Source organism: Anopheles gambiae, chromosome 3 (genome assembly GCF_943734735.2).
Source record: "Anopheles gambiae chromosome 3, idAnoGambNW_F1_1, whole genome shotgun sequence".
Lineage (NCBI taxonomy): Eukaryota > Metazoa > Arthropoda > Insecta > Diptera > Culicidae > Anopheles > Anopheles gambiae.
This window is the reverse complement of record NC_064602.1, coordinates 23,826,942-23,838,732: the sequence shown is the minus strand read 5'-3', so window position 1 is coordinate 23,838,732 and position 11,791 is coordinate 23,826,942. Positions and strand designations below refer to the sequence as shown.

At 49.1% G+C, this 11,791-nt stretch overlaps 1 protein-coding gene across 2 annotated transcripts in view; it reads right to left on the bottom strand.

The window, feature by feature from the left end:
* Positions 1–342: 342 nt before the first annotated feature.
* LOC1279986 (protein tiptop) overlaps positions 343–11,791 on the bottom strand; it is a 175,856-nt gene continuing 164,407 nt past the window's right edge. For both annotated transcript variants that reach the window (XM_061656295.1, XM_061656296.1), the window contains one exon: positions 343–8,637. In XM_061656295.1, coding sequence (XP_061512279.1) covers positions 4,662–8,637 — 3,976 coding nt within the window. In that variant the 3' untranslated portion in view covers positions 343–4,661. The remainder of the gene's footprint in view (positions 8,638–11,791) is intronic.

The window sequence follows — 11,791 nt, the reverse complement described above, 5'->3', positions numbered from 1 at the left end:
AAAACAGGTCCTTTTGCCGGGACACACCATCACCGCACACCACACGACGGTACGAACGATGCAACTGCAGCTGCGAATTTCAACGCTCTTTCTCATTCTCTCTCTCTCTCTCTGGAGACTCTTTGGCGTGTTGGTGCAGTCTCGAGAGGACCACAAACACACGTCTTCAGCCAATGCCAAGTGGACACGACAAATCAAAACAAATCAATAGAACAAAACAATCTCCCGGAGAAACGTCAACCCAGCCTACTGCGACCACCATCACCATTGTAGCATTTGTTTCGGATCCGTTTCACACGACGCAGCCCCAAAAAGAAGAAAACGCACTACGCAATGCAATGGTTTAAATTTTAACATATACATAGGTTTGTTGTATTTTGTCGGTTTTTATTTTATTTTACTTTTGTCACTGATTCCTGCTACAACATCCCTCACCTCATCTCTCTGCTCTGCTCTGCTGGCATCGACGTATTTCTCCGTTTGAGCGACTTGTTGCCCACGCAAGCGTTCCTTGTTTTCTTCTTCTTCTTCTTTGCGTACAGTTTCGGGCGTATTTTGGAGGGGGCGTTTGTGTTAAGTGGGGGGAGGATTTTTCTCCTCTTTTTTGTCCTCTTTTTCCATGCAATGCAATTGAGTGGTTTTCTTCTGATTCTTTCACCCTTTCTATGAGATTTCTTTCCTTTTTTCTTCTGCTGCACCCCCCGGAGAATGTCCCACCTTACTGTGACAGGAGGGAATGGGGGTGGTGAAGAGCGTAAAGGGGGGGGGGAGGGAAAGAGGCATTTAAAAGTGTTTTTAAAAATTTGCATTTAAATAATAATTGATTTTATGTTGTTTTTTTTTTTGTTACTTCTTTCATTCCATTATTTATAGGTTTTGTTGTTTTTATTTTACGTTTCTTTTTTTTCGCTTCTCTTCTCTCCATTTTCTCCCATTCAAGCTGGCTCTTTTTGCGGGGGCATTCACATGCATTTTTCTCTCTCTCGCTCTCTCACTCGAGTTGACTTGTGTTCTCTTTCCATCTCCTTCACCTTCGAGCCATGGCAATTATAATGTATAGTGCGCCCGAGTTTCGATCTACTTAATCTTCCTTGCTTTATTATTTTACAAATTTGGCGATACTTGTGATGGTAAAGATTCTGTCCGAATCTCTGAGCGTAACAGCTTTCGTAAACTTATGCTTCGAATTTGATTCTCGTATTTCTTGTTTTGTTTTCTGGTATGTTAATTGGAGTGTTTTTTTCTTCTTCTTTCTTCTAATTCCTAGAGCACGCGCGCGCACGCACGTGTGTATGATGGTGGCGTGATCCAAAGTAGACTAGTTAATAGATGTATTATCCCTTAATTTGGAGCTCGCGGTGAGCTTGTTTATCCATATGTTTTTGTGTGTGTCTTACGCAATCGTTTTGAAAATCAACATATTTTACAAATTTCCGTCATCTTTACTATCGCTGCACCACCCGCTGAACACAAAACGGGAAAGCATGGCATGGGCATGTAGGGCAAGTAGTAGATTTAACTAGCTGCTGCTTTCGTGTGGCTGCTTTTTATCTACTCACTTTTGTGCTAAGGTTCGTCATCTCTACCAGGGGCGTATGGGGAGGGGGATTGGAAGGCCAAACTCTAATGGTGATTGGTTGCCGAACTTGGTTGTACGGTTATTTTTTATGTATTACAATTACAATTTTCACTGGGCTGTTGACTGTTTTGCGTGTTTTCTTCAATGTTTTTTTCTTCTCAATACTTTGTGCCACTTTTCTTAAACATTTCCTTAACTAACAGAGCCCAATTGGAGGAGCTAATGCATCGAACCAGCAAGCATTAATTTGCACAGAAGCAGGCTGACTGGTTACCTTTGCTGGTTGCTTTGATCGAGTATGCCGTTTTCATCCTTTTCCCGCTTGCTTCAAGCAGTAGCGAAGTTTTGACTCGTTCGTTTTTTACTTCTCACTGTTTGTATTATATTTTTTTTATTCTTTCTTTGATTTCTTTTACCCTAGCGCTTTTTTATCCTGGCGGCAAATTACGTATACGTTTTTTATCTTCTCTTCTTTTCTTCTTCTTCTTCTTCTTCTTTTTCTTCTTCTTACTAGCACTGTTAATTTTCAGCCGTATTCGTATGAGTGTTTCATTTTAATTTGTTTCATTTAAAGATTCCAAACATTTTAAATAGATGTGTGTGTGTGTGAGAGAGTTTGTTATATTATTACTATACCCGCTCGCACCTTACTCCCCTTTTTTCCACTGTTATACCTTCTATATGGCCCGTGTAAGCCGACACACAGCTTATCCGTGTTCGCGAGTCGCAGAGCTGAGATTTTGCAGGCTTCTAGTTTGCATTCATCGTATTTTATATTTATAGTAATAATAATAATATTAATAATAATAATAATAATTATATAGTAATATACTTCAAACTGCGTCTCAATATACAATGTACATGGGGTTTTTGTTCTGTTCTTTTATAATATATGTATATATTTATATATATATGTATAGATAGAGTCCTCTCTTCAGTATACCATTGTGTGAGTTCGACTGCTTTGCGTTGATTCAATTGTTTTTTTTTTGTTGTTGCAAGTTTGCCCGCGTATACAGAGTTTCGATCGTATGAACTGTGTATGGGTTTTTTTTGTGTGTAGTTCTAGAGTGCTAATAATGTTAAATGCTTTCCCCGTGGAAGGAGGGAGGAAGATGAGAGATGAGTGCCACACACACGCACACACTCAAGTTTTACAAACCCGGCGCACTCTTTCGTTTTGGGAAAGGAGGGAAGCCTAATGCGATGCTTCCTGGGGAGAGGGGAGGCAGGGATGGGGAGTTGGGGGCGTAAGAGAACTAGCTTCCCAGTTCCTAGTAATCCTATAAGTTACGTAAATCACTCTCAATAAATAAGTTTTCATCAATCGCTTCACTGTTTGTTGTTGTTTGCTGTTGCATTTAAATCGCATCTCCAGCCCAATTGGATTCCCTACAGGATACTGCTACGGCTACGATGCGCTTGGCTTCGCTAACTGGTTGCAGGCGTTTGGAAAATACTTTTAGAGGTTTTTAGAGTTTTGCTGCTTATTTGTTAATGCCTAGTTGGTTGTTTATCTTTTTTTTTTGTTTTTTTTCCTTTCTTTTTTGCTTGTTTTGACAGCCGTTTTAGAAATGCTTACTTTCTGCGCGTACTTCACGGAATTCAGTAGAATGGGCGAGCGTGGGGCGGTATACTATGCTTATTACGTTTGAGAGGATGGAACTTAACCTGTCCCCTTGATCGCCTTATCCGTGTGTGTTTGGGTGCGATTTAATCCATTATTTTGAAGACAGACTAATTCAGAGTGTGTTGTCCTATAAGTGACCTATTTACAACTTCGCACACGCTCACTCGCTTGAAAGATGCCGACCAGTGTCGGAGGGCAAAAACGACTTCAAAAGGAAGAAGCATTGCTGGAGATACTAAAAGGAAACTGTACTCATCACATAATAAAGGTTTCAACTTTCGCTTAACAAAAAAACAAAAAACAGAAACATAAAACATGTAACCTGAGTAGAGTGGAGTTTAATAAACGGAATAACACAGACTAAAACAGAGCAAATGGAAGAGAAAATTGTGTCCTTTTTTCGGTAAAATCTATTTCCTGATGTGTGATTTCTATAAGTGTGCGCTAAATCTTGCTTCTAGTCACGCGGTATAAAGTGAATGATCGGAGCTGTTTGTTTGTTTGTTTAGTATACTGACTTTTGGCACGTCTGTTGGTTGTTTCTTGTTGCTTTTGTTTGTTTATGTTTTTAAACACTTTGTTTTACATTGCATGTAGAATAATGTTCTACTTTCCTTTGCGAGCTGATTGGTTGTTATCTTTAATTTTTAGTTTAGAGTTTTCTGTTGTTTTGTTCGTGTGTATTGCAACGAAGAGTTAAACACTCTGTGCATAATTTTCTGTGTAAGATTGTGTTTGTTTCGTCCTTATTAATTTTCCAACTCATCCAAACTTCCTCTTCCGTATACTCAAATTGTAGGTTTTGTTTTGTTACTGTTACCGCGTATCTCTTCGTTTGTTTCAATACCAAAATTTGCAATTTTGTCGTTTGTTTTTCGTATTTTTTAACCACTTTTCCATGTTTGCATTTTTAATAGGTTTTGTGTAAATTACGTATACCAAATTTTTTTTCTTCCAGAGTAAATTGAATTTGCTTTTTTCACCCCTCGTGTCTCCTTTCGTGTTATTTTAAGCGCAGCGCTACAGTGTGTATGTGTTTGTGGCGTTGAATTGGTTCAACGTTCACGTTGTTACACTTTTCGTATTTTGTTGTTCGTGTGTGTTTCATTTTCGTATAACCATGTTGCAGTTAAGTTGACTATAGTTTACCTTTTTAAATTGCCTTTTGTTTTCGCGCACTCGGCCCCCCGATCGATGTCGCCGCCCGTTCCAACCTCGAAGGGATATGTGTGTGAGTGTGGGGTACCGCCTGTGTACCGCGTGCGTTCGATGAGTAATCTGCATCTGAACACTCACCTTCGGGGCTGGGACTTCGAAGAAGCAAACGGCAATGAGGAACTGTCCATTGACGATCGCCATTTTGTTGTTGCGCTCCTTCTCCGGTCTCATTTCACACCCCCCATGTTGTTCGGCTTCCGTTTCGGCTTCCGCTTGTGTTCGCGCTTAAGCGTGTCAGACGTACTTGGATGAGAGTTGCTTCGCCAGCTCGGTGTACTTGAGGAACTTGGAGTGCGGGCTCTCGTCGAACGCGGGTGACTGGGACGCGGGTGGACTTTTGGCTGCGGGTCCATTGCCCTGCTCCAGCCCTACGCGTCGCTCGACACTGTCCCGGCCGCCGGACGACCCGGACGATGAGCCGCCGGCAGAAGATGAGCCGCCGCCCGTCACCAGCGACAGCGGTGCCGTAGAGCCGGTCGACTTCGGTGAGTGCGGGGCGGGCGATGTGCGCGTCTTGAGCGACTGGGCGCCGCTGGTAGCGGCAAGGGACAGGGCGCCACCGCTCGAACCCGCCGGAACCTTCGGGTCCGGGATGACGTCATCGCTGACAAAGTGCGCCTTCGACAGGTGATGCCGGTAGGCACCCTTCGACCCGAACGTGGTATCACAGTACGCGCACTTGATCGTGCCGCCGGCGACGTCCTCCGACGTGACCGCATCATTGCACGCCCAGCTAAAGGCCAGGATGGCACCGGGTGCGGTCCGCGAGCCGGAACTGTTCGTGGTGGCGGCCAGCAGGGCCGAACTGCTCGATCGTCCCCCGGCGCCACCGGCCGACGGTGTTTCCGTTTTATCACAAAGCTTCTGCAGTGCGGCCAGTGGGTGAGCGCTCGTCTTCTTGCCGCCAGCGCTGCCGGACGACGCTGCGTCTCCTCCGGCGGATCCAGCTCCGCCGCTGCCGGCCCCAGTTAGACTGTCAAACATGGACGAAAGCGCCCCGAGGCTGTTGCTCACGCTGGAGGATGACTTTTTCCCGCCACAATCGCCGGCTCCGGGCGTCGAGCGGGACGCAATGGAATGGTGATCGCTCAGCGGGCTGGCCGCCGGGCTGAGCGGTACGCTGGCCGTGGAGAGGCGCGGGCTGGGCGCCGGGCTCGACGCTACACTGCTGCGCCGGGCCGACAGCTCTTCGCGATCGTCGCGCTCGTCACGCTGCTGCGCCTTGCTCGGCGGTCGCATCTCGTGATCCTGCTCGTGCTCATCCGCATCCTCCGGCATCAGCTCCTTCTTGATGCGGATCTTGCCCTGCTCGGACGGTGGCTTCGATTCCCCTTCCGGCGCTTCATCGTCACTGTGCAGCTCGCGCTTGATCGGTGGCTGCCCGTGAAGTGGTTCCCCCGCATGGTCCGCATGATCCGACTGCTCGCCGTACGGTTTGTCGGGCGTTCCGCGCGGTGTGGAATGGCTCGGCGTGTCGAACTTCTTCTCCGGCGTCAGCGAATCCAGCCGACTGCTGCCTCGCTCGGAGATGGAGCTCGATTCACTGCCGCTGCGCTCACGCCGCCCGTACTGCTGCGACGCGTACTGTGCCTGCTGCTGATGGTGGTACGATCGCAGCAGGTTCATCGTTTGCGGATCCACCAGCGGTTTGGTGTAGTCTACGCTCTCGTCAATGCCGAGCCGCTTCAGAATGCTCGAACCGAGCGGGGTTGAGCTTTGCGTGGCACCACCTGCACCACCGCCGGCATAGTTCGAACCGCCGTGGCGCGATCGCGTATCGAAGCTCTTCTCGATCAGCTGCTCGATCGCGTTCAACACCGAAGGTGAGGAGCTTTTCTCACCACCACCACCACCGCCACCGTTGCCGTCTTTCTTCGCCAGCATTGAAACGGGCGACAGTAGGTCCGACCCGAGCGGAGACTTTTGCGAGGACAGGGGCGAAGCCAGATCATCACTAACACTCTTGCGCCCGGTCGGCGTCACGGGTGAGATCGAGTCCGGTGGGATGATGGTGTTCGACAGCAGCGCACTCTTCAGCTTGTCCCGCTGCTGCTGGGCGGCGAGCAGCGCCGTCCCGCCAATGCACTGCCGAATGTGGTCGACAAACATGGTCGTCTCGATCTTGTCGTTACACTTTTCGCACGTAATCTTGCCCGCACCGAGATCGCGCAGCGGTTTGTTGGCCGCATTGACTGCCGCAGCCACTGCGGCGGCCGCCGCCGCCGAGTTGGGCGCCGTTTCGGCCGCCCCGTTCTTGCCGTAATCGTGCTGGGCCCGCTCCATCTCGAGCAGCTTCCGCACCGGGAGTGACTTTTTGCGCTTCTCGCGCGTCTGGCGCCGCCGGCTGCCGCTCTCCGTGATCGACCGCATGATATGCTCTTTGTAGTGGGCGTTCTTCACCATATGGTTGGACAGCTCCTTCAGCGAGGAGAACGCCTGATCGCACACTTTGCACGTGAGTACCGCGCTGACGTGGCTGTTCGTTTGGGCGGCGGCGGCCGCTGCACTGGCGGGACCACCGGCGCCACCACCAGCTCCTCCGTTCGCACCACCACCACTAGGACCGGCACCTCCAGGACCTCCGGCACCGGGTCCGCCTGCTCCACCACCACCACCACCACCACCGCCGGATTTGTCCGAATCGGACGACTTCCACGAGATGATCTGCTCCTGCGAGATGATGTTGGTGTAGTGCTGCGTCTGCTGCATGTGCGCCGTCATCTCGGCGAGCGTGCGGAAGCTCTGGCCGCACCACATACACTTCAGGATCTGGCGCGTCTGCTCCGCCCCCTTGCCCAACCACACGTCCTGGCCGCGCACCAGCTTCCGGGGCAGTGGCATCGTCTCCTTGATCAGCATGTTCAGCTCGCTGGGGGAAGGTTTGGACGAACCACCGTGTCCTTGGCCTCCTTGTCCACCGGAACCACCCATGTTGCTGTTGTTGCCCTGGGCTGGTGGTGGAATTGGTTGCTGTGTGTGACCTCCCGAGCCACCTCCCGCACCTCCACCACCCCCACCGGGGGGTACATTAACACCGCAGTGCTTCGTTTCCTTCATGTGCGTCGTCATGGCGGCGAGCGATGGGAAGCTCTGCTTGCACCAAACACACTTCAGCACATCCTTGGCCGAGTCGGCGCCCTTGTTGAGCCAGTGCGACTGCCAGGCACTGTGTCGGCCACCTCCTCCACCTCCACCTCCACCACCACCAGAATTGCCCGAGCTGGGTGACCGGTAGATATCTTCCCCACCCAGCCGGCTCAGCTCCGACATCTTCTCGAGCGCTTTCGTGGCATCGTTCGTGACGGCGGCGGCGGCCGCGGCAGCCGCTGCAGCCGCTGCCACCGATTTGTGCTTGCCGTTCCAGCTGTCCGCGTGCATGACCGCGTGCTGCTGCTGTTGCTGCTGCTGCTGATGGTGGTGGTGATTGTTCTTGGGGGACAGGCCAGCCGCCGCAACAGCCGCCGCTAGATATGGGAGCTGCGGCGTAACCGGTGTACTCCAGGGCGTCACAATGGCCGGCTTGTAGTCGAGCGAGCGGGTCGTCTTGCGGGGCGGTGGCGATGACGCCCCGTCCTCATTGCCCGTCCGCTTCCGATGGCTGACGGACAGATCGAGCGGGCTGTTATCACCCAGGCCCGACTTTTGGCTGAGGTTCACCGCGTCCCCACAATCACTGTCGCCGTCTCCGTCGCCGTCACCATCTGCACCACCGCGACTTCCACGTCCACCACCCGCTCCACCCGCACCGTCACCACCGTCCTCGTCCTCATCGTCGTCTTCCTCGTCCTCGTCGCCACCTCCACCACTGCCACCGCCACCGCCGCCACCCGAGCCACGCTTCTTGCTAAAGTCTAGCACGGTCGCGTCATCGCTCTCGTCCGTGGGCGAGCGGAGCGGCAGCACGGGCGGTGACCCGTTCCGGACCGAGGCGAGGCCGGCGGCCAGCGGCGACCCCAGTAGTAGCCGGTTCTGTTGTGCTGCAACGGCTGCTACGTTTAGGTACGCCGCCATGGCGGCCGAATGCTGAGGCAGGAGGGCGGCTGCAGCGGCCGGTGGTAGCGTCGGCGGCAGCGTGATCGACACCGGGCTGAGGTTGTTCCCGGCGCCCTGCTCGTCACGCTCCCCCTCCGAGCGGATGGACTCGTCCGAGGGACAGCGCCCACCGCCCGACGACGATTCCCTCGATTGGCATCTAGGGCTGGCCATTTCACTGCGGGGAAGAGAAGGAAGAAGAAGAAGGAAAAGGACGTTAGCAGATGTATTGCAATGTTTGTGTCGTTTGGTATGTCTATTTCAAAATAAATAAAAAAAATACTTAAAATACCAAAATAGCAATGATATAATATTTGAATAAATTCGTTTTTGATTGATGTTTTTTGGGGTTATTACGAGAATCAATGTTAATTGACAACTTATAAGCTTGAGAGGCGACAATTTAGATCAAATCTACTCTTTTTATTGTAATTTAGAACATCAAATTAATATTTTGAATCATTACTGCTGTTTTTAACCATTGAAGCATTCATTTCATGCTGTTTTTAATTGCCTGGATGTCAATTCTTGATAAACTGCTAGGTTAATAATTACTTTACATGTTGAAAACCAGTTATAAACAAGACATTTGACATAAAACAAGATTAAGTAGTATTGCGAAATGTCCTAAATTAGTCCTAAACAAGCAACTTAAGTTGCATTTGCTTGAAATGTTCAAGAAACAAGCGGCAAAGATGCGAAATTCTGAGGAAATCAAGGCTTTGGAGAACTAAATATTGTATTATATACAGAAAAGATTAAAATAGGAGGTCTTTCGAAAGGTTCTACGAGCCGGATATGAAGTATACGGATCTGAAGCGCAACCAACAGGACATTCAAATAAAACCCATAAACCCAAAATAAACCCAGAAAATCGCTTAATATTAGTAAATTATATCAATCCATTGCTAGTTGTGGAAACAATTTAATAACCTGATTATATCCAAACAGTTTTACAGCAGATTGAAAGAGGATATGTTTTAAGAACAAGTTCAGCTTAAATAGTATTAATAACTCTCCTTGAAAATGGACTTGATGAAGAAGAAAAAATTGGCTATAATCATCATTAGCAAATGTATAGCATCTTTTACTCAATATCAATATCATACTCAGGATTTGTATCTCTTAATGATAAAATTAATAAATAATTTAGCTTATCTGAGAACTAAACCAATTATAATAATGATTTAATGTTTCAACTTAGGAAGTATCTTTATCTCATATAAAATCCTGCATCATTCTTTCCAAAACTACTGAACATCACAACCAAATACTTTTAACAGCGCTTCCATGTATACTTCCGACTAAGTAGCATAACCTTTCAGTGTTGCACATCTGTTCTAAGATCTAACGTTCGGTGTGATTGATTTGAAAAGCGAAAAAACGCAGTGTGAATTAATCTCTTTCCCCCCTTAGCTAAACCATCCTAATGACCTAATGATGCGCCGTGCTGCTACAAATAATGGATTAAACGAGCTTAAACTGTTTATGGTGTTTCGGCGTGTGTGCGCTTCGACCGGTCCGATCCGTTCCGTTTCGCGCCAAGATTGCGCTTTTTCACCGCGGGCAGAACCTTTTCCTAGCCGCCGCCGGTGCCGTGCTGCGCCATAATTTATGGACCATTCAAATTTTAGCCCGGGATGCCCGGGAACGCATCTTGACTTTCCCCTTGCCCCCCGCAACCGATCTAAATGATCAGTCATACGCGATCGTTCGCTCGTTCGTAGCGCTGCGCGATGGCATTCAAACGCAAAACGTCGCACCGTACCGTACGTTGGTGCGTTGGTAGCGTACGATGGCTTCCCCCAAAATGTAGCGGCCCAGACTCGCCGCCTGCCAATTGGGATTAAGATAGTGAGCGGGACGCGTGAGCAGCGCGGCGGGTTTTTTTTCGGAAGCCGGGTTGCTACGATGCCGCCGCCGACGCCGCGTGCTTGCGCAGACGATTCCACAATTGCTACTGGTGCGCATCAACGCATGCGTTGGCGTTAGCGCTGCGACCATGCGAGCGATAGGGTAAATGGAACAATTTTCAGCTTTTGTGTTTGATTTACGATGACAGGTTCCCTCCCATCGAGTGTGGAAGGAAGCGGGAGAACCCTCTCTACCAGAAATTACTGGTTGGGGGGGGAAAAACACCGATGAAGAACGATCGCGTCTAAATATGGCCAGCGGTTGACGAAACTATGATGAGCTGGTGTGCTTGTGTGTGTGTTTGTTTCCAACCGATTGGCCTCCAAGGAGGATACATACATCAGTTTTTCTAAAATATTTCCTCTTGAAGTTGGAGGAAAAAATGCTCCACTGAGCGCGAGAACCGAAAAAAAAAACCTTCAAAAACCCGGCCCCGGGAACACTTCAAAGTGTTTCGCTGCCAGTACGGTATGTTGGTATAAATTGTGAAACCCAACAACAACAAAAAAAGAAATATATTTCATGTTTCCATTGGCCATGGCCAAACCAACAAAAAAAAGTGTCACCCAGCGGTATTGAAAACCATGTGGGAAAACCCCCAAAAATCGAATGCGGGCCAAAACTAGGGCCTCGACGCGACATTTAGAAAATAAAGACAGTGAGTGAGAGAGAGAGAAAGCGAAACCAAAAAAAAAGGCGAGGCCAATCCATCATCAAACACAGTCGTACACAGTTCTTTGGCTTTCTTTTTTGGCCATCGACCGCTGCGTTTGTGAGTGAGTGTGCTTTCAGTGTAGTTGTGTGTCGCGTTCCGTGTCCTGTGTGGAGTGGATTATGATTGCCCTAAATGCAAATATTATTTATGTAGCCTTCGGTTTGCTGTTCTACGTAGTGAAATAGGTATGGTAGATGCCACCCGTTTTCACCCCCTTCCCGCTAATGTCGGTTTGGTTGTTCCCGTGCCCGCGGGAAAAAGTAGAACCACGTGTGCGTGTGCACTCAACCATTGCGCCCGCCGTGCGGGTCGATACAGTGGCAAAAGAAGTGAAAGAAGCAAACAGTGCCACGAAAGTATCCCTTCTATGAACAAAGCGGACAAAGTGGAAATGACGGGGGGGAGTTAGAGGTGGGGGGAAAACGGGGACGACATGCCAGCAGAATGGCGGTCCAATCACGGACTAGATGGATGGATAGCTATGTGGACGGATGGAATCGGTTAGATCGGGTAGGAGGATAAGCTGGCGTCACCGATGCACTCACCAAAACCGGTGAAGGGAAATGACACATACACACATACACACACACACATACACATATACACACTCACAAACCCAACCAAACAGTGGGAGAGCAATAGAAGCCGAGTTGAGTGACACAAGCGCACGCGGTGTGTGTGTGTGTGGAATGGAAAATTGATT